Source organism: Marmota monax, unplaced genomic scaffold, assembly GCF_021218885.2.
Source record: "Marmota monax isolate L192 unplaced genomic scaffold, Marmota_monax_Labrador192_F-V1.1 WCK01_AAM20220418_F8-fsc00397, whole genome shotgun sequence".
NCBI classification, from domain to species: Eukaryota; Metazoa; Chordata; class Mammalia; order Rodentia; family Sciuridae; genus Marmota; species Marmota monax.
In genome coordinates, this window is record NW_026692162.1 from 186,445 (window position 1) to 209,114 (window position 22,670).

Here is a 22,670-nt window from a genome sequence, read left to right on the forward strand (position 1 = left end):
GAGAAACAAAGAGTAAGGACTGTGCAGGGACCCTTGCCAGGCACGCAGGGTGGGCCAGACCTGGAGCAACAGATTTCTGGCTTGGCCACTCAACAAATTGGGTTTAACTAGTTTGTGCGTCTCAGTTTCCTGATCTGTGACACAGAATCATTCTGCCTTTGGGGTTGTAGCTCCTGCCATATTTCCTCACCATCCCCACCAAGCCTTGTCAATCTGGGCACAGGGCTGCATGAGGTTTAAAAACACCGAACGGGGTTGTTGGAGACCTGAATTTCTGTTAAGGGCAGAAGACAACTCTGGTCCCCCCCCATCATGAACCCTGCAGGTGACCTCAGAAAAGCCACTTCCTGTCACTGGGCAAAAGCAGATGATGCCTCTGCCTGCTTATCCTGAAGGCCATGGGCCTTGTCCTGGGAGCACAAGCTGGGGACCTCTTGCCTTCCCTGTGAGGCGGGCAGGCCACTCACAGGCTACAACACTGAGGCCCAGACACAGAGGTAGACGTGGAGGGTGGAGTGACTTTCCGGGACTCCTGAGCAAGAGGGGCTCCATCAGTGACTGCCCAATGACTCTCCCTGGGTTCTAACAGTGGGAAGTGACACAGACTTGGAAGTGACAGAGGCCCTGGGAAGCTGGGCCTCAGTTTCCCCATCTGTAACCCCACATCCCTTAGATGCCCACATCAGTTATGCAATATGCCTGGACTTTCCAGGGAACGTGTGGCCCATGGCAGATGTCTGCCCAGCTCCCCTGGGAAGGCTCAGGGCCAGCCCAGGTGGGCAATAGACTAGAGGAAAGATGGCAGTGGAGGGTGAGCAGGGCATATGGGCACCCCTGCCAGGCTGAGTCCCTATATCTCAGCTACCTCCTGTCTCCTTCCATGTGGCAAGACCTGGCACGGCACAGGCTTCCGAGTGGGATGTCATCCAGGAGAATTTCTATGAAGGTCGTCCTTGGGGTCAGGACTGATGGGCCTCACTGCACAGATAAGGAGCCTAAGACCCAAAAAGGGTCCACCCCGTCTTCCTCCCCTTGGGCTGGGTCTGCCTGAAGGCTGTGGGGTCTTGGTCCAGCTCCGGGCACAGGTCTGACTCAAGGCTCCCCAGTCTTTGGGCGGCCCCACACTAGCCCCTGGAGACTTTTGGGGACCCAGGGGTCTGCCTATGCTCTGTTCTCCATGCTGGGTCCGTGGGGGCTTTTCATTTCTTCTATGAACTTTTCACTGTTTCCAGCCTCATCCACAATGAGTAGGTGACAGTTTTGTGATCAGAGACAAAAACCAACAGCAAATGAGGCAGAAGGGCCAGAAGGAAAAGTCCTGGCCTGGTCTGGGTTTTACTACTGCCTCTTCCTGAGCCTCATGTACACATGGTGCACAGATGGGAATGACTCTTAGGGTCCTTCCAGCTCTGGTAGCTCCCCAAACTGTCCCCTGCTGATGCTATGGTATGAACCAGAGTTATCTTCCCCTCGGTCAACAGCAACAGCCCCAATCCTAACAGGGACTGCAAGTCTTTGTAGTCAGCCATGACTAGCTAGTGGCCACACCCTAAGAAAAGGCTAAAAAAATCCTGAGAAAGAGAACTCACATCTACCAAAGGCCCTGGACCAGACAGGCACAAGCTCTGCCGTCCACACCAGTGACATCACTTAGTCCTTGCAGCAATCCCTGCATTGGCAGCAGTAACCTATTCTGCAGATAGAAATGGGGTCAGGGAGCTGAAAAGGCCAATCCCGGGGAGGGAGGGAGGACCAGGCTAGGACTTGATGTCCCTTGTGAGAGGTGCTATGAGGCAGTTTCCCCACTGAGACTATGGACGGTCCACACATTGTCCCTGACACTCAGGGGTGGAGGAGCCACGCACAGCAGCATCCCTGTGGCTCATGGAAACTGAGCCTCAGCATCTCCACCTGGGGCGACAGTCCCTGTCCTGGAGCACAGCATGAAATAATGGAGACAAACAATGAGTCGTGTCAATGATGAAAGATGACAGATGTGCATGACACTGAGGCCTCGGGGCTCTTGCAATCAGTCACAGACAGTAGAGGAGAGAAGAGTCTAGACAGAACCTCCTCTAATACCCTCACTGTCCAGATGGGGAAACTGAGGCAAGAATTGGTTCCAAGTCACAGCAAGCTGGCAGAGAGGCAGGACAGAAATCAGCTGCCTTGCAGCCTGTGAACACTCTTCCTCTAATGAATGTCTCAGGAGAGGCACACCTGTGGGGTCAGTGCTGGGAACTATCTGTTGAATGAGCATACTTGGAAAAGAAGTTTAAATCACAGATAGCTCCTGCTTCTGAGTTGCAGACAGCAGAAGAGATTTAAACTGTGGAACAGCACAGAAAAAAAAAAATACATTTCAGAGTTATAGGTTGTGCAACCCTATGAACACATGAAAAACCACGGGAGAGTCCACATTAAAAAAAATATGTATATATGCATGTGTGTGTGTGTGTGTGTGTGTATATATATATATATATATATGCATATATGTGCATATATACACATGCATATATATATATATATATATATATACACATAAATATATATATATATATATACACACACATATATATATATATATATATTTCTTTTCTTTTTCCCCCCAGTGCTAAGGATGGAACCCAGGGGCTCACACATTGTAGGCAAGTGCTCTACCACTAAGCTACATCCCCAGCTCCCCTTCTCTTTTTTTTTTGACATTGCTAGGGATTATACCATACTGGAGGCATTCTACCACTGAGTTATATCTCCAGCCCTCTTATTTTTTGGGGGGAGTGAGTGTCAGGGATTGAACTCAGAGGCACTCAGCCACTGAGCCACATCCTCAGTCCTTTTTTGTATTTTAGAGATAGGGTCTCATTGAGTTGCTTAGCACCTCGCTGGCTTTGAACTCAAAATCCTCCTGTCTCAACCTCCCATGCCGCTGAGATTACAGGCATGCACCACCACGCCTGTCTTATTTTTTTTTTTGAGACAGGGTCTTGCAAGGTGTCCAGGCTGGCCTTAAGTTTACAATCCTCCTGCCTCAGCCTCCAGAGTCGGTGGAGTTACAGGCATGTACCACCATGACTGGACTTTTTTTTTTTTTTTTTTAATAAGTAAAAACATAATGTTGGAGCTAGGAGGGATTCATCAGTCTGAATTAGGATTCCCTCCTTCTCCCATCCTGCAGATCTGGAAACTGAGGCTTATTAGGCTTTGTCTACGTGGTTGGGGGTATAGCTCAGTAGTACAGCACTTGCCTAGCAATGTTTGAGGCTCTGGGTCCCATCCCTAGCCCTACAGAGAAAAAGGGGGGAAAAAATTTGCTTAAGGCCCCCAAAGGAGCTGGTTATCACAGGCAGATTCTGAGACTCTCCAGGAGGGAACTGCAAGCTTCCTAAATCCCAGGTCTTGGCATACCTAACCTCTGCCTGTGGCACATACTATTGGCACAAATGTCTGCTCCTGGTACACGCATGAATGGCCAGCCACTCTCATGAGGGTCCAGGGGATAAGGGTGGTGGGCTGTGACCCTTATGCCATTAGGCCACAGTCTTCTCCAGCTCTGACAATTGCCAGAGGTGGTGAGCAGGCAGGAACCACAAGCTTCCCTATTGTACAAATGGGAAGATGGAGTTCCTGGGGACAAGGAGATATGTGGCCAACCAGGGTGAGTTCCAGTGGGGGATGCTGGTAGTGACAGCGCTGCGTGGTTATCTAGGGCAGGTCTGGGACCAATGGGATGGCATCCTGTCTCATGCCACTCTCTGAGGCCCACTGGGAGAGACCCTAACACAGGAAACCCCCCCCAGGGCTGGGATTCACTCCCTCTTGCTCATGCCCCCAGGTCATCGTGCAGCGATCTCTATCTGCCCGCAACCTGAACCACGCCAAGGCGGGCTCCATCCTTGCCAGCTATCTCAAGATGCTGCCCATGGGCCTGATGATCATGCCAGGCATGATCAGCCGTGCACTATTCCCAGGTAGGAAGGCTCTGGTGCTGAGCCAGGGCTGCAGGGCACTCGGGGTTCTGAGGCTTCATCCTACAGAGGCAATTAGAAGGAAAGGCAAAGGAGGGACGTGAGCTATTGCCCAGATGGAAGGAGGCGGGGAGTGGTCCCCAGGGCCATAAAGGGATGGACACAGATATGACTTAGCACAAGGTCCAGATGAGGACCACGTATGGTTGTGTGACCTTTATACTCTGTGCTCTGCCATTCCCTTGTCTTCAAACTAGGGGACTTAACTACCCACCTGACAGGCAGCAGAAAGATACTACAACTCCAAGTGTGTGGACCTCTGGCTGTGGACATGTGCATTTCCCAAGGTTGCTTTGTCAGGACCCTGAGACCAACAGTCCCCAGCATAGAAATAGCCTGCCAATTGGCTCTGGGTGGTTCCCACCCCAGCCCATTCAGCAGTTTTTCCGTCTATAACAAGGACAGCCTTCCAAGTCTGAAACATAGTAGCCCGAGGGATGGTGGCTCTCAGGTCACTTGCAGGGGGGACTCCTTTGAGTCCTGGGACAAGGGACCCCAACCCACCTGTGCCGCCTTGTCTGAAGAGCGCTGGGCCTGCATCTTCCTTGATGCACCTGCCTCTTCTCTCCCCCGACCATGTGCCCATGGGGAGCTGCCCAGGGGTCCACCAAAAGTCCCTCGGGTTATGTGGGGTACGCTCAGCTGCCGGCGGGGTGGTTGGGCTGGTCCATTGGCCATCTGCTCTGAGTGGCGCCTTCGAAGAGGGACTGAGCGCTCCCTCACCTCGAAGTATTCATCTGACATGGAAGAGGCCACAGAGGGCCGCCGGAGTCCAGGGCCATGGCCGGAGCTGCCTGAGAGGCTGTCCTGGTCACTGAGAGTCACGTAGTCATCATCGTCTTCCTCTTCTTCCCCACAATCCAGCCCATTGGGGAACACTGACCCAATGCCATCAGGGTCATCCTGGGTCACAGACAGCTGCCGCTGGAGTGGGGGATGGCTTGGGTCCACCGTCCTGGGTAGCCTGAGGTCTGTCCCATTAGGAGGTGTCTCCTCTTTTGGGGTCTCCAGAGCCCAGTCCACGTCACTGCCACCCTGGGCAAGCAGGTCTGCCACGGGGACTGTCCGGGGCTTCGGCACAGGGAGCTGAGGCTCGGGGTCTCCCCGGGGAAGGCCATTCTCAGCTGGGACCCCATCGTGGGGGTCACTGGGCCCTGGGGGTGTGCAGGGCTCTGGGGAGGGGCGTCGTTCCTGGCTCTGTTTCCACAGCTGGTGCTGGGTACTGGCATGGGATGTGTCACGGATCTTGATGCGGTTCATCTGACTGGGCTGGGGGTTCCAGATATTGGGGTCTATAATGTTGATGTAGCCCAGGATGTCACTGCCAGGCTCCGGGTCCGGCTCTACCCATGTGGGCAGGTATTCAAACATATTGGCCTTCTCCAGGTTGAGCAGTCCCGGATGGACAGGTGGCAGCAACTCAGGGAAATCCCCTGGCCGCTCAGCCAGCATGGGGCCCTGCAGCCCTGGAGGTCGCTTCGTCTCCTCTTTCTCGGAGGAGGTCTTGGCAATCTCATCGGCGCTCTTGGCCTTGACCAGCGCATACTTGGGGTTGACAAGCTTCTTGGCCACGGTGTCCGTGGATACCAGGGGGACTACAGACGGTAGTACGATGGGTTCTGGCTCCGGCTCCTTCTCCATGGGGATGTCCTTGAGGTTGACACTCTGAGACATGAGATACAGCTCCTGGAACTGCCGGTCAAACATCTCCACCACCTGGCCAGACAGCACGGAGATCACGTTCCGGTCTGTCCTGGCAGCTGACCACGTGAAACTGTAACACAGAGGCAGAGGCAGCTCTGGTCAGGGACAGGGACTTCCCTCCGGCCCAAGAACCCTATTCTAGTGAGCCTTCCTGATCCCTGCTGCAACGGACATCCAAAGAGTCCACTGTGTATCCCCTGGCTGGTGTTCACCAGATGGTGGCTGCAGGGTTCTGGGACTGAGAAATGGCCTGTGGGGCACAGAGGGCAGGGCACAGCTGTGGAGTCAAAACTGAGTCCCGGCTGCTACTGGATTCATTGAGACGCTCATGTCCAGTAGGACCCGGTGGCTAGTGCCATCACGGGTCTTAGCTACCACCAACCCTGGAGTGACTGTAGGCAGCCCCTGCCCTGCTACACCATCTAATGGTACCTAAGGTTGCACCTGTCCCTACTGATGACACTCAGAACGACCATCCTGTGGGCTTGGGAGGGGGCAGCTTGGCCCCCACCTCACCTCCAGGCAGGTTTAACACTTTAGGCTGGAACAACCGTCTCCTCGGACAAAAGCCTCCTTGCCCGCCCCCAGACATAGGCAGCCAGGTGTGCCCAGCTCTGCATACACCTTAGCAGTTTTAGGACCAATGAACCGGAATAACCAGGGTGTCCGGATTAAGGGCAGAAACCAGCTGGGAACCAAAGGCTCCAACTCCTCACAGCGGCCATGGAGAAATCACCTGTAGGAGCCGCACACAGCCCGGTCTCCATCCACGAACATGAACTTCTGGGCCAGGGCGCCCTTGAACTTGGTGGCTGATCGTGTGAAGAACTCAGTTCCCCCAGTGCTGCATACCCTAAGATTCTGTGTTGGGGGACAGAGAGGCAGAATCAGTCAACCATCACACTGAGATCCCAGGGCTGGGTAGAGAGGAGACTGCCCAGGACTCAGGGAGGGCTTTGCAGGGGACAAGGATAAAGAAGAGATCGTGAGATATGGGGAAAGGGCTGGTGTGTCCGAGACTGCAGGGTCCAGGTAAAGGGGGGACACAGAGGACCCAACACTGGTGATGAAGGGTCTGAGCCAGGATGGTCTTGGGCTTTGGCCCCCAGTGTCACAGAACAGCACTAAACAGGACAGAAATTAAGTGGCCAGGCCTGTTTGCGAAATGCCACCGTAGTGGGCAGAAGCCATTGGAGCATTTTTGAAAAATTATTATTATTATTTTTAGACAGGTTTCATAAGTTGCTGAGGGTCTTGCTAAGTTGCTGAGGCTGGCCTCAAACTTGGGCTCCTCCTGCCTCACCCGACCTTGTAGCTGAGATTACAGGCGTGCGTCACCGTGTCCAGCTATGTCATACAGTATCAAATGGGAGGGTGATATTTTGGAAAGGTCCCATGGACAGCAGTGGCTATGCAAATGAGAGATGAGGGAGGAGAGTGAGGGGCAGGAAGGGGGATGAATGGCCCTGAGGAATCTGGGTCTTCCACTCTAACAACTCCATGGTCCCTCCGGATGAGTGACCGGCCATGCCTGTCCCTGCTGAGTTCTGCTCCTGAGGGCAGGACTCAGCAAACTCTCCTACTTCCCCATTCCCAGGGCACCTCCTGGCACCCCAGACAGGTTCAATAAACAGTCAGATTCAATTCTTCACCAAGCTTGCAGGGCTGGGCTCAGAAGCAGGTCAGAAAGGCTCTCGGACCACAGGAGGGGAAAGGAGACCCAGAGAGGGGAGAGGACTCTCCCAGGCATGAGAAGCAGAGCTGGATAAATAGCTGCTGGTTGTTCTCTGGTCCCTGGCCATGTAAGGGGTCTCTTTTCCCAGAGAGCAGTCTCTGGAACCGTCAGAGGTCCCTCCAGCCAGTGCTGCACATGTGGACCCAGGAAGTGCACAGTGAGCCTGGCTGAGACCCAGGCATCTAGGGATAGCCAGGGACTTTCAGAAGTGAGCCTCAGGTGGACAGGGGACCTGGGGCCATAGGGTCCGAGCCTCACCAGGGCATTGCACTAGCATGAAGGCCTCCAGGGGTCCCCAGAGTCTGTTTCAGGAGGCCTGTGATGAGGCTTGGGGTTCTTGGTGTGGCTGGTTTATTCATTCACGGATCACACCCAGGGACACCCGACCTTGGAGCTACAGCCTAAGCCCTTTGCTTTTTTTTTTTTTTTTCCTTTACTTTTGCTTTGAGATAGTGCTCGTCAGTTGCTGGCCTGGAACGTGAGATCCTCCTGCCTCAGTCACTTGAGGAGCTGGGTTTAAAGATGTGCACCACCACACCTGGTCAGGGAATTTAGTTTTAACACAGGTTTCAGGGATCCTGACACCTCAAGAGCATCCTGACTGGTCTGACTGAACACCTCCTACAATAGGAGTCTCGCTCTCGACCAGCTTGGGGCATCAGGCAGTGTGACACATTCTTCGTCAGACTGAGCTGTGACTTATCTACCTGTCCCCTTATCCACTCCAAGGCCAAGCTTATTAACTGCCCACAGGTTCAATTGTTCATTGACCCCCTGCTAAGGCCCCCAGGGGTGGACAGAGATGACAGTGGCAAGGATCCTGCTATGGGGGAAGCAGATGAGTAAACACGGCAACAATCAGGAACCCTCAGGATGAGGAACCCCGGGAGTGACCTGGGGGAGGCTCCCAGGAGAGACAGCATGGGTCAGGGTGGGAGAAGGGTGAAGCATTCCAGGCAGAGGGACTTCCAAAGGCCTGGCTCAAAGGAGTACCTCAGGGAGGAATGGTGGGTGAGGGAGCCTGCAGGGCAGGCTGAGCCTGAAGCTGAGGAAAGACCCTACACCTGCTTAAGAGCCTTCACTAGGGGCAGTAGGGAGCCATGGAAGGATTTAGAGCAAAATCTAAATGTCAAGAACCGTTCTGGCTCTTCTAGAGGAGAGAATGTAAGAGACGAGTGTGGAGACAGCAGGTAGAGAAGGGGGGGGCTGTTACAGGCGAGGGAGGCGGACCTGAAAGAGGGAGAGGACCATCCACCACTGTCCCCTGCTCCAGGGCTCCTTTCTGTGTCCCACCCACCTCTGGCTGGGGCAGCCCCAAGCTTATCCACAGAGGATATGACAGGAATGGGCCCCTGGGTGGGTCCTCACGCAATGCTCACCCAGCCGTGGGGTGAACAATCGTCTTGCTGTTGGGCCCAACCCAGAAGGCAGATAAGCCTCTGTTCCCAGGGAAGGCTCTCTAGGCCCCCGCCCCGCAGGCTGCCTGTCTGCACAGCTGGCCACGACCCAGGACAATTAGCACTCGTGACTTTGTACCCAACACAAGAGCACACTTGGGGATGAGAGGTCAGAATAAAGAACTTAGAGGCCTTCTCCTGTCACCTGGGCCCAACCACAGCCCAGCTCTGCAGCCGCCCGTGGTTTCCACGCCCAGTGGTGTGTGCTGGGGCCATACACCTGTCCTCAGCCACCAGCCTCTACACCCCTCTCACCAGTGCCACTCCTCCCTGCAAAACTTTGTCCTGATGAGAAGCTCGGAAAGTCACCGCTTACATCTTAGGAGTGACTCAACTACCACATAAGGCAGACCTTGTGCTGCTGACCCACTGTGTGACTCTAAGCAAGCTGTTGGCCCTCTCTGGTCTTTAGTTTCCCTGTCTGCACCCTGATGGGTTGGCCCTAAACTTAAAGGCTCATCTAACTCTAGGGCTCAGCAGCAGGTGGGGGCTTGCAGCAGGGCCCTCCATCCTCTGCCTCATGGGCTGTCCCCAGCCTGTTCCTGGGTGGGCCCCACCCCATGAGGCCTGTCCTGGATGAAGTAACGTCTCATGTGTCTGGGCTCGCGTGAGCAGAGGCGGATGATTCCACAAAGCTGCATTGTCTCCGAGGTTCCGGGATACCCCCAGAATAGGATGGGCAGATGCATGGAAAGACAGGCAGGCTGGCCCAAGTGGGTGTCCTGGGTACATCCTTGGAGCCTCTGGAACCTCAGAAGGTCAAGGGCAAGTCAGAGCAGGGCAAGGGAATGGAAGACAGTCAGACAGCTCTTCATCTGCTCTCAGAAGGCAGCTTCTTCCCCAAGTGCATATGGGGGCAAATTGCAGCCCATTACCCTGAAACTACCACCAGGCCACCTATGCTCATAAGACCATGTGACCCAACTGAGGCCAGACCCCTAGTGCAGGGTGGGTCTGGGCACTCTTGAGCTCTGGTCAGATGCGGGAGCCAGTCCTGCTACCAACAAGGCCTCTCCACACCTGTTTTCTCCTCTGCAAAGCCAAGTGCGGGGGTCCTGGAAAGTGTCTGGCTCTCACCGAGGGACCCAGGAGCTCCAGGTGGCACAAAGGCTGTAACTGTACAGTGCAGTGGGTGACTTACAAAGGGTACCAGAAAACATCTGGAATGGCAGCTGGCCAGGTGGACTCAGGAAGAGGAAATGACTTTCCCACAGTCTCCCAGTGGGTGGGGTTCAGCCCAGACTAGAGGATTGAGGACAGGTCTTCAGCTGTCTGTCCTCTGCAAGAGGCCTGTGGCATCCTGGGTCAGAGGAGGAGTGGAGGCCTACAGATGTGCCCCGACCAGGCCTGGGCTGAGAACAGGGAACAAGTGTGCAGAAGTTAGAGGACAGAATCCAATGTGACAGGGGAGCCCGCATGTCTCCACTAAGGAACAGGTTTCACTCTATAATGTGGCTACGGGAAGTCTTTTATGAACCATCTTCATGGGACAGGGGATGGAAGGGATGGGACAGGGCTGAGCCAGTTTAGCTCCAAGCCCTTATCTGAGGGGCACCTGGGTCTTCTAGACCAGGGCTGCTCAGCCTCAGCACAACTGATGTAGGTGAGGAAATTCTCAGGGGAAAGGTCTGGGCACTAACAACATCCTTGGCCTCTACCCCTAGATGCCAAATGATTTGTGACAGTAAACTATGTCTCTGGACATTGCCCTCAGCAGGGCAGACCCCCACCCCTTCACCTCCTATTTAAGACCCCTCCCTATACCCTGGATCCAACACAGATCCAGACCTGGAGAAAAGCAAAGTGCAAAAGCAAAGCCAGAGAAAGCAAAGTGCAGATGTACCCAAGAGGGAAGGGAGCAGGGGGTCCCAGCCCATCTCCCACATCGGGCTCCGTGCCCTGCTTTCCACACTGACTGGGATGCATCTTAGGGCCTCCCCCACCCCTCCTCCAGCTCAGGAGAGGCAGGCAGGCCTGTCCAGTGAGGGACCTGAACTACAGCTGAGCCTGGCGTCCTCACGTGTGCCTTCCCACGGTCATCCGGCTGACATTTCTTTGTTAAGTAGAAATGGGTCCAGCCTTCGCCCCAGTGGCTGCTGGTTTTTCCTGTTTGGCTGCACAAAGCAAAGTACCCAGTCTGTGTAGGCCATGAGCCTCAAGGCCCAATATGACTCCCATTGGCTCTGGGGCACCCCTCCGCACCCAAGAGCACCCCTAAATGGGGCCTAGTCTCTGGTCTGGTCTTGTGACCCTAGAAGAGGCAAAGAAGCTGGGTGACGGGCTGGGTCTTCTTCCCAAGGCCTGTTCTCCATTTGAAATATGGAAGGATCATCCCCCTAGCAGCAGGCTGGGGTGCTCGGGATGTCTGGGTAGGGGCTTTACGTATCGCTCACACTCGGGAGACCAGGAGCGGGTCAGTCTGAGCATTCATGGTGGCCATTCCCAGAATGTACTGGTACAAGCTCATAGCTCAGGAGGAAGGAAGGAAGTGAGGGTGAATCTCAAGACAGATGGAAATGGAAGCCTCTTAGCACTCAGACCACAGCTGGGGTCTGATCGGAAGGATCCTGCCTGTCCCCAAAGACAGGAAAGTAAGGCTCAGACATGGCCCTTATTGTCCCTCCAATACCCTATAGTCACTAATATGACCCCCACCCCAGGCACAACCTGCACTCTGGGCCTCACAGAACTCAGGGCAGGTCGGTGCAGAGCTGGGCCAGGGCAGCCAGTGGCTGAGGGCGGGCCCAGGGATTACCGGCAAAGGAAGTGTCCCGAGACAGGTCTGGGCCCAGCCAGCCGGCGGGCAGGGAGGAAGCTGGGCAGGCAGGACCTCAACAAGGTGACACCTGGCCAGGGCTGGGCCCACAGGAGCCTCTGGCCACATGCCCAGGGCTGCAGAGGGGGCAGCTTAGAGGTGAGAATGAGGAAGCCAGGCTCACACTTTCTCATGAAGGTGTGTGGCTCCTGGATAGGTCCACCCTGTAAACCCTGCCGCCTTCCCAGAGAGGGAGACAGCCAAATGGTGAGTGGGACAGGGGGAGAAGCCCAGGAACAGCTGTGTGAGCTGCCCCTCCCCTGCCCTGAGTGGTCAGGGGGCCCGCTGACAGGCCTGTGGTACATGAGGCGGGGATGGCTTCACACCCAAGCCCAGGGCCCAGGGTTTGTAATTTATTGTTATTGCCAACAGATGCATTACTGTTTTCAACTCTCAAAGTGCCTGAACAACCACCATCCTTCAGTTCCATCCTCAAGTAACCCTGGGAGGCACTGTCACAGCCGTGAGGCACTGGAGGCCCAGAGACTAGAGCCACACACGGTGGTCGGGAGACCATGTGTGCACCGGGTGTTTCTCTACTCTCCTTGCCAGAGTCGATTTCTCTCTACTGGCTTTTGGGTCAGCCCACTTTGGCGGAATGTCTTTGGCCTCCCTCAGTTTCCTCATCTGTGGGAGCCCTGTCCAGATGGCCACTGACCCCTTGTAGCTCAAGCACTCCAGACTCCCGTGACATCACAGCCACCCTCACTGCTCACTTCCAGAGAGTTCAGCACAGGGGCGGTGAGGGCTTCTCAGCCGGGAAGGAGCCTCGGAGCACAGGGCAGGGCCCCAAGCCTCCCCAGTGGCCAATTCTGCATCAGGGTCCCATTTGGCAGCCACAGCTGTACCTGCCTCTCACACCAGGGATGAGCGGGCTGAGTGACGATGGGTGTGAAGCAATCACTGGGCATGTGGCAGGTGCATGTGGGCATGTGGCTCTGCCAGGGTCTCTTCCTGGGTGCAGGAAGGGCTGGCCAGGCACGTGCTGCCCACAGGGCTGGAACCTCTGCGGTCCAATTCCCAAACTCTCTTTTTCCACACTGTGACTCTGGCATGAGCTATATGCCACCAGAGTGGAATCACGGCACTAATTACACAGCGGGCAGGCGTGGGGCTGAGGGTCAACCTACCAGAGAGACCACATGAAAAATATTCCTGAAATTAGAGACTCGAAGCCGAGAACTCACACCCACTTGAAAGAACTCGGCTTGGGGTGGGGGTGGGGGGCTTTGACAATTGCCGGCAAATTACAAGCCTGGTGCCCGGCTCCTGGGTAACCACCCCAGCGCGGCCCACCCTCCTGCATCTATCTGTGCTCCAATCACAGGCCTGAAGCTCTGAGAGGTGGGACCCTCAGAGGTTGGTATGAGCCTGGGGCTAGCCCCCCTAGCCCCTGATCTCTAGCTTAGCAGCAGTGGCACCTAGGCACAGGAGTGTTTCCTCATGTGCCAAATGGGAACAACACAGACCAATCCCACTGGGTTATCAGGGGGATTAAATAAGCTAACACAAAAGAAGTGCTCCATCTGGGGCCTGACACACATCGAATGCTACAGAAGCATTAACTGTTTCTAGGCATGCTGATCTGTACTCAGAGAAACGTTCTGCATACAGTAGGTGTCAAGCATTGGTTGGATGGAAGAAGGACTCTCCTTTACCCCCCCCCCCCCAGAAAGGAGGCAAATGCCAGGGTACCTGAGTAGAAGAGCCCAGCCACACCATCTCATCTGCCCTTCTGCTGAACCAGGAGCCCAGAAGGGGGAAGCAACTAGCTCAAGGACACACAGCTAAGCAATGCTGAGAACCTGGGCCCCACCTCCCGATTCTGTGGGGGGGTCCTCTCTTCTCCACCTCTGTTCCATCATCTCTCCCAACCCAACATCTGTTCTACTGTGCTCATGCACCTCAAATCCATTTCAACTCTGACCTTGGACTGAGACAGACTTGCATTTAGCCTAAGAGCGAGCTCCCTGTTGTCCGAGCTCTCTAGATAGAGCCATAGGCTGCCTAAGGTTACAAATGTGGCACAGGCTGCAGTGAAATATTAATGTGATAGGGTTCCTGATGCGAGCATCAGCAGCTGCTGGGTAGGCACTTAATCGGTGTTTGCCTGTTGGAGGTACTATCTTGTCCCTTGGCCATTCAAGCTATGTGACTGCTTTGGGCCACAGGCTCTAGGTGCTTGAACTCAGCGTGCACCTACTGGACTCCTCCGCAATAGGAAGGTGTCCAAGTGTTTGTTGGCTGAATGATCCTCATCCTCCAGCCACCTGGGCAAGTGGAGAGCCAGCTCACCTTGAGGTGTCCCAGGTGCATGCGGGCCCGCTCACACATGTGCAGGAAGTACTTGACGTTGCTCTCATCCAGGATGATGTACACAGCCACCTTCCTCTTGAAGCCAGCATCCAGCAGGTCTTTGAAGATGTCCACATCGGTAAACATGTCCATGACCACAGCTATCACCTGGGAGCAGAGACAGAGAGAGAGAGACCGGGTCTGCCAAAGAACCCAGCAGTGTAGATGGGGCCTCGGCAGATCACCCCCGTCTTGCGGAGGCACATGCTGGCCCCCGGCCCAGCAGCCGCAGGAACAGGACTGGACAGTGATCTGGGCCGAGATGGGATACTCGGAACACAGAGATTCTCACTGGGGCCTTGGGCTGGACTCCATGGGGACAGCAGGAAACAGAGCCATTCCAATGCACTGCCCTTTCTGAACAATGAGACCACAGAAAATGGCTCACCTGACCCACAGTGAGGAGCGCTGAGAGAGGAGTGGGAAGCGTCGGTCTGTGCGTGCCCCAGTGGCCCCCAGGGCACCTCCTTCTTTACCCCTGGCACATGCTCGGACCAGCACTCAGGAGGACCCAGAGAGACTAGGGGCTCAGCCCAGGGACTCTGTGTTGGTTCAGTGCTGGTCACATGCCCAGGTCAGGACCTGCTAGGCCCTGCCTCTTCCCAATATCTGGTGACACTGAGATGAACCAGACAGCTGGGGAGGAGGGCAGCAGCTGGGGCGGCCCTCGCCTGGGGGTCCCCGTGTCCCTGAGCTGGGGCAGACTTTGACAGGCCTCCCCTGCCACCAACTCCTGTCTGGTCTGAACAGAGATCAGACCAGCATGGAATCGTTCTTGTCCCCAGACAACATCTGTCCCCACCACGGGTAGTGCATCTACCGATCTTCGGCCTGTCCAAGGCCAATGGGTGGCCTCAGTTTCCCCAGCCTGGGCAGGAGGTCAGGTGAGTAAAGGCACAGGACAGAGCGGACGTGGGGACAGGGCTGGCCGTGGAGCCTCACTTCCTCCCTGGCCACTTGGCAGCATGGGCCAACAGCCAGACCAGAGCCTGTGCCTGTCACTGTTGAATCACACAGGTGTCCAGCTCTCTAGGCTGCCTGTTCCTCCCACCCTTCCAGGATGGCCCCACTATCCTGAGTCTGAGAACTGCCCAGAATCTTACACAGAGAGGCTAGGAACGTGCCCTAGGCCACACAGCAAGCTGGGGAGTCAAGCTGGAACTCATCCAGGCCTGCTGGGGAGCCAAACTCACCCTACCCCTGCCATAAGAGTGACCTGGAGGTCTCCCTTCACTAGGATCTATACATGCAGGTGATGGGAGGCAGCCTGGAGCCTGCCAGGGACGTGCCTGCACACCCACAGTGAGCTCACCAGGCTGGCCCCTGCAGGCCCATCTGGGCTCCTCCTGGGCCTCAGGCCCCTGCTACACCCATGGCTCATCTGGCACCAAAGCCCGAACTCCTGCACAGAGAAGGGTTCCATGCCTACCCTGCTATGATCTTGCTGTGTGACCCTGAGCAAGACCCTTAACCCCTCTGGGCATCCAGTTTTCTCATCAATGTAACAGGCTCCATCTCTCAGGAGAACTGAGCGTGCTCAGATACAGCCACATGTGTGAAGGACCCTGACACAGAAGAGAGCCTCAGGGATACCTACTTGATGACCCTTCCTGCACCTTCCAGGCCACAGGCAATCCTCCTGCTCCTCCAGCACCAGCAAGCACCCTAGCAGTGAGATCCCACACGCAGCTGGATAAACTGAGGCTCCGTGAGGCCAACAGACTTGCTAGAGGTCACAGAGAAAGTCAGGGCAGAACCTGAACCAACCCCAAGCCGGGCCAGGGCTGGTCTCAGGCCTCTTCCCTTGGACACATGGTCCCTGTGGTGCTCTCTGCTAAAGCACAGAGAGTGAGGGTGCAGGACCTGTCAGTCCTCCCTGGATGCAGAGGCTGTCCTCTCCCCACCCTCTAAGGAACAGACTCAAGAGTCACCGTCTCCGAGTCTGAAGGGCTGTTTGGGTACAGTCAACGCAGAGGCCAGGACTGGCAGGTACAAGCCAGAGGGAGGCAGGTGGGAGCACCAGGTGAGGAAGTGCTTTCTGCCCCCAGAGCTGCCCAGGGCTGAGCAGGTATCTTGAGAGGGAGTGAGCTCCCCAACCCAGGAGGCATTCAAGAAAAGACAGAGATTGCTTGGGAGGAGGTAGATAAGAGGGCAGAGGAGACATCATGTCTGCTGAGTGGCTCTGATGACCTTGGATTTTACCACCAGCTGAGGGTAATGATACCCTGAGGTGGGGGCAGGACGGCAGCAAGGACGTGGGGCCTGCTGCTGCAGCCCCACGACACCCTTGAATGAGCCGCTCCTGGGCAGGCAAATGGCCTCACGTGCTGCCCTGGAAAGGGGCCTGATGGGGCACAGCCAATACGCCTCTCCCCGGAGGCACACCAGCCCCCTCCCACCCCTAGATCGGTCAGGGCAGGTTCCAGGCCCTGCGCACCTTGGCGAATGGGTACTAGCCCTGGGCTTGGGTGGGGGGGGACATGCCCCAACAGGACCTGTGCCACGTGCAGTTCCCCCAAGCTGTCCTTAGCCAAGAACGTACCTGCTTCAGGGTGCATGTGCTGGAGGCTGGCTCTGTTGGGGCCTGCCCCTCAACGGGGACCCCCCACAGGTCCATGGCTTGGGGCTGGCTCTCCCCAGGGTAGCATTAGGCTATGTGCCTAGTGGTCAAAGGAGGGCTTGTAACAGGTGCTAGCTGATGGTGGTGACAGGGCCAGCCAGCCACATGGCTCCCTGGGCTCTGGGATGTTGCTAGAATAGGGACAGGGTGTCTGGTGCTCCCAGCAACCCTCTCAGCTTGACCTGTCCCTGGTCAGGCCACCAAGGTTTCCTAGAGGTCCCTGAGACATATCATGCCTTCCCATTTTATAGATGGGAAAGCTGGGACCAGAGTCAGCAACTGAGGCCCTGGGTTCCCACCCTCTGCCAGTCCCCAGCCCTCGCCTGGCTTGAAGGTTTACCAACTGACCTTGAGAACTGCAACTGGCTCCTTTGGTCTTCACAAACACACCACAAGCAGCAGTTCTTTTCTCGGTTTTGCAGATGAGGAAACCGAGGGATGGTGGCATTCATTCCCCTGCCTAATGATCTGTTTGGATGGCCCAGCTCACTTGTGACACAGAGCTCATCAAGGGCAGAGCCCAACATTGGGCATGGCCTGAGGCAGGTCTCAGAAAGCTTTGATCAAGTGAGAAGGAGACTCAGTGGCTCCTCGGCCCACACGAGTGACTGCAGTAATCAGGGCACAAGCCACAGCCCCTCCTGGTCCCTCGGTTTCCCCACCTGCCTAATGGGAGCGTGGGCCTGGCTCACCCCTAAGTTCTAACCAGTCTGAATACCCTCCCTGCAGAGGAGAGCACCAGTCACCTTCCACAACCCCAGACGGAGCACCCCGCAAAAGGGACAGCAGGCCCAGCGCTGGTGCTCTGGTTGGGGCAGTGAATGAGCAGCCCCCTCCCTAGGCCTCAGTTTCCTCATCGGTAGAACAGAGGGTTAAGACAAGATGCCCAGGATGTTCCTCTCTGATGTCTTTGAAGGACCCCACCTTTCTATGCCCTTGTGCCCTGCCCACGGCCCAGCACAGCCTGTCTAGGCTTGGCTGGCACATCTCGCCACACCCATGGGCCTGTGACAGGAAGTGCCAGTGGCCACCCCACCTCCCTGCACCCCCAAAGGCCCCACCAGGTGCCGACACCAGTCTATGACTCCCGGCACCCACAACAACTGTTTTCTAGCCTCCCTTTGACCACAGACTCCACTCTACAGAGTGGGTGGAACAGGTCTCCTCGAAAGCACCCGTCCAAGGAGAGCAGGGTGAGACTGGCTGGTCAGAAACAGCTGGAAACCACGGGTGCATGAGCCCAGCGGCTGCAGCAGCACCTCTCCTGGGGGGCTCTGACCCCACCGGTCCCTCTCTCCAAGTTGTCCTGCCTCAAGCCACTGGCACTCCATACAGGCTGTCTCCTTGTGGGCCACTTGCCGATTTTGTCTCAATCGGGACAATTCCCATCCATCCTTCGAAACCCAACCCAAGTGCTCCTCCTGCCTGGCTCCCCCATCTTCACTCCAGCCTGTCTGGCTTGAGCTCGGATCACTGATGCATTTCTGGAGATACACAGCGATGGAGTCTCCCCAAGGCCTGGAACCTGAGATAGGAGTCAAGAAAGAGAATTTCCTGTACATGGCAAGCCCTCTGGAACAGCCCCACCTGCCTTACCCTCCCAGGCCTTGAAGACTCCTGAGAAGGCAAAGTGCTCCAGAGGGGAAGGCGAGAGACACATCCCAGTCCTCCCCAGAGCCTGGAGCCCTGGAGGGGTCTCAACTCAGTGCACAACTGCAGACAAGTCACTTTCCCCACCTGGGAAGTGCAGGAGATGGGACAGAGTCTGGGTTTGCAATTATCTGCTCTGATGATGGATGGCCTCGGGACCACCTGACTCCCATCCTAGCTCCTCCTGAGAAGCTGTAACATCAGGCAAGTGCCTTAGTTCTCAAGGGGACAGTAACAATCCCCATGCACAAGGACACCGGGGTGAGGAAGTGCATATGGATGGATGGGCCAAGCAGCAGCTCCACTCAGCCCCTCCTCCTCCCAACAACCAGAACCACAGAACCCTGAGGGGTGCACAGGCCAGGGATTATCACACCCCCCCCACCCTGTCTCCTGCTTCTCTCCAGGCCAGCTAGAAGCCCAGGAAACAGGGACTGATACGTAGTTGCAGCTGCTAATGGGAATGACAACACTGTCACCCAGTCTTAAAGGCTGGGGAAATGGCCATCAAGACCTGAGATACAACTTCCACTCCCAGCCATGACAGAACAACAGAGACTGATTTTACCCTCCTGCTTTAGCAATAAAAAAAAAATCAGGCAGAACTATGAAGCCAGAGCCATCAGGCAGCGTGGTACAGGGATCCCAGGGAGAACCCAACAAGGAGAGCCCCGAAAACACACCAGCTATCTCCAGGTGGCTTCCCCCGGGGGAGACCAGTGGTCTCCCTGAGCTGAGAAGACAGGATTTGCTCAGAGGGTGGCAGCTGGGATTTTTAGGACAGCGTAGTAGAGGGGAGAAAACTGTACAAAGTGAACTCCAGAGATCTGTGGAGGGTCCCCTTCAGGTGTCTAAGAAACTTAACTGCATCCCAGAACAAAGCATCAAAATATTTAAAAGGAATAAATAAACACCAGCAGCCCACAACATAAAACCGATCATGTCTGGTATTCACTTGAAAATTGCTTGATAAGCAAAAGAATGGAAAAACAAGACTCACATAAAAAAATAATAATAATCAAAATAAACCAAACCCTGACACAGATATTAGAACCAGCAGGCAAAGATATGTAAGTATATTCCATATGTTCAAAAAGTAAAGACACGGAAGATTTAAAAAAAAAAAAAAAAAAAAGCTAAAGCTAACAAGTTGAATCTCAAGAGCTGAAAAAGAATGTTTAAGACCAAAACTAGGCTGGAGCACAGTGGAGCATGCCTGTAATCCCAGCCACTCAGAAGCCTGAGGTATGAGGATCCAGCCTGAATAACTAGGTGATACCATGTCAAAATTGAAAAAAAAAAAAAAAAAAAAACCTTAAAGGGGGTGCTGGGGGTGCAGCTCAGTGGTAGAGCACCCTTAGGTTCAATCCTCAATACCAGGAAAAAAAAAATGAAAATTGCACTGGAGGGCTGGGGATGTAGCTCAAGCGGTAGTGCACTTGCCTGGCATGCGCGGGGCGCTGGGTTCGATCCTTGGTACCACATAAAAATAAGATCCACCGAAAACTGAAAAATAGATATTAACAAATTCTCTCTCTCTCTCTCTCTCTCTCTCTCTCTCTCTCTCTCCTCTCTATCTTAAAAAAAATTGCACTGGGTGGAATTAATAGATTAGACACTATAGGAGAAAAGATTAGTGAACATGAAGACATATCAATAGAAAATACCCAACATGACATAAAGAGAGATAGGGACTAAAGAAACATGATCAGCGCATCAATGCACTGTGGGTTAATTTTAAGCTGTCAGATGCTGGAGTTTCAGAAGGCTGCAGGGGTTAGGGTGGGAGACCAACAAAAAAAAAAATTTTTTTTTTTAAATAATGACCAAAACATTTCTCCCTTTGATAAAAACTAAATTCACAAGTCCAGGACGTTCAATGACTTCCAAGCAGAAAAGACAGGAAGAAAACCACCAAACACATCATAACCCAAGACATTAAAAAAATCAGAATGGAGAATAATTTTAAAAAACCAGAAGAAAAGAAGACCACTACATAGGAAGGACCCGAGACAAGCAGACGTCTCGCTGGAATCAAGGCAAGCCGCAGACAAGGAACAACATCTTCAACGTACTTAACTGGAGAAAAAGGTCCACCTGGGATTCTGTGGCCAGGGACAACATCTTTCAAAACCAAAGATGAAATAAAAACTTTCTCAGATGCACAAAAGCCACAAGAATTCAGCCCAAGGAGACCCCGTGCTGCAATGACCGCTCCCTGGTTAGATGGGAAACTGAGGGCCCAAGAGATTGCAACTGTGCTTAGTGTGCTTGGGTGGGTCATCTTGCTGCCCTCCCTTCCCAGGGCTGTGGAATGGGCTCAGAAAGATCAGAGCTACTCTTCTGCCCTAAACCCTCTCCTCCAGCAGCAGGGCTGGGCCAGACGTCTGTCTCAGTTCCCACTGAGAGTTCTCACCCTGCTCCCCCGCCCCTCATTCAGGCAGGATCAGTGAGGTTCTCAGGGTGTTAGGGAGGCCTCCTGGGATCCCCTGGGTGGTGCTGGCACCCTCCAAACCAGTTTTCCCATCCTATCCTCTGAAGGCCTGTCACTAACAGAGGACTGGTTTTGGGACTCTTGCTCCCAGGGTAGAGGGAGTGTGATCCAAGCCACCCACTGTCCAGGATAACTGGGCCCACCAACTGACTCTCAACCCGCCCGCACGTTCCTCTTCTGGAAATCCAGGGAAATGGTGATTGACGGACGGACGGACGGACGGGGGGGAGTCACTCTCCCAGGCTGCACAGTTCCTACTCGGCTCCCAGGCTCTTCTCCCAGGGAAGGGAATCTCATGCCCATTCCCAGCCCTGACTCCACCCACCACCTCCCAGAGCACACCCTGGGTTCCTCCAACCTGCCTGCCATCAGCACTGTCCGGATGGTCAATGCCCCTGGACGCCTAGCCCCGTCCAACAGATCACTCCCCGCCCCCTCTATGTCTCATTTTCCTTTCTTGCTAACATGGGGAGGTGGGTTGGATGGCCTCCCTGTTCCCTTTCCCATCTGACATGTGAAACATTCTCCACTTTGACTGGTAGATGGAAGAAGCCTCATTAAGGCCAATTAAAGGAGGCTGGGGACTCCTGAGTGCCAAACGGCTGCAGCAATCCGTCAGGAGGCACATGCTGGTCACACCCAAAGCCCTCTGACCAGAGCCCAGCCTAACCCAGTGATGCGGTGGCGCTTATTCTCACTTCCCCCAGAGAGACATCAGCCGCCTCCCCAGGGCTCAGGAATGATGCGGAGACAAGGGGCCAGCAGAGCCTGAGGAGAGACTGTCAGGTGACACCGGCTGAGCCCTGTGGATGAGGCAAGAGGGCAAGATCTCTCCCTCTTCCCGCCGGCCATGTGGGGCCTCAGAATTCTCAGGGCTTCCAGGGCCTGTAAGTGCAAGACCTGCTCAGACAGAGCATTCACGGTAAGCAGTGAAAATCAAAACGGAAATCTCAGAATCACAGATTGGAAAGACTTGAAAGCCTCCGCTTCCGCAGGACTTAAGAGTGACAGGCACTGGGGTCATTGAGCGGCCTTGTTCCTCAGGAAGCCCTGGAGAGGACCTGCCCAAGATCATACGGGACAGGGTAAAGGCTACAGGGCCACCAGATGCCTATGTCCTATCTGCTGCACCCTACCGAGATCCTGCTTGAACTCTGCTCAGGACAGGGGGGGCTCCCCACCTCTCCACCCCAAGTTCTCCCAAAGAGGGGTGAGAATTTGGCCCCGGAAGCTCCCCAGCCAGACAGCCCACTGAGTGCTTTCCAGAGCCACTTTTGTTCCATTTAAATCTCACCAGGACTTATTAGGTTACTGTACGTGGTACTTCCAGGTACTCACGTCTCCCCGCTTTAAACAATCCCCATTCTATAAATGAAGAAACTGAGACCCAGGGCTGTGCAGCATAGGAGTGGCTAAGCGGGACAGGCAGTCTTTGGGGAGAACCAGTCCCTCTGCTGGCCACAGGGGTGAGACCCTCAGCTTCAGGGTAGCCTCCAGAACCAGGGAGACCAGCAAGCAACTCCAGGGAACCCAATTACAGGTCCCCACACAACAAAGACCCTGGTGTGACCTTGAAAAGGCTGTGGCCCACTCTGAGCCTCAGTTTCCTTATCTGCGATATGAGAACCGTCCCCAACTCTCGGGGTGGTGAGAGGGAGGACAGCGGCAGGTGTGCTACCACCTGCATGACAGCAGAGGCACTCATATGCCCAAGTCCAAAGGTTCTTTTCCTGGCAGGGCCGCTCTTGACTCTCAACTCTCAATTAAGATGCAAGCGCCATGGGGTAGGGAGCCTTTGGAGAAGACAGGAGC

At 54.9% G+C, this 22,670-nt stretch overlaps 2 protein-coding genes across 4 annotated transcripts in view; one reads left to right on the forward strand and one right to left on the reverse strand.

The window, feature by feature from the left end:
• The window catches only part of Slc5a10 (solute carrier family 5 member 10), a 65,598-nt gene that overhangs the window by 21,251 nt on the left and 21,677 nt on the right, over positions 1-22,670 (forward strand). For both annotated transcript variants that reach the window (XM_046420644.2, XM_046420652.1), the window contains one exon: positions 3,836-3,971. In XM_046420644.2, the coding sequence (XP_046276600.1) occupies positions 3,836-3,971 (136 nt within the window). The remainder of the gene's footprint in view (positions 1-3,835; positions 3,972-22,670) is intronic.
• Positions 1-22,670, reverse strand: part of Fam83g (family with sequence similarity 83 member G) — a 31,467-nt gene that overhangs the window by 2,799 nt on the left and 5,998 nt on the right. For both annotated transcript variants that reach the window (XM_046420630.1, XM_058572161.1), the window contains exons 3-5: positions 14,035-14,202; positions 6,469-6,593; positions 4,533-5,802 (exon numbers count right to left, since the gene is read on the reverse strand). In XM_046420630.1, the coding sequence (XP_046276586.1) occupies positions 4,533-5,802; positions 6,469-6,593; positions 14,035-14,202 (1,563 nt within the window). The remainder of the gene's footprint in view (positions 1-4,532; positions 5,803-6,468; positions 6,594-14,034; positions 14,203-22,670) is intronic.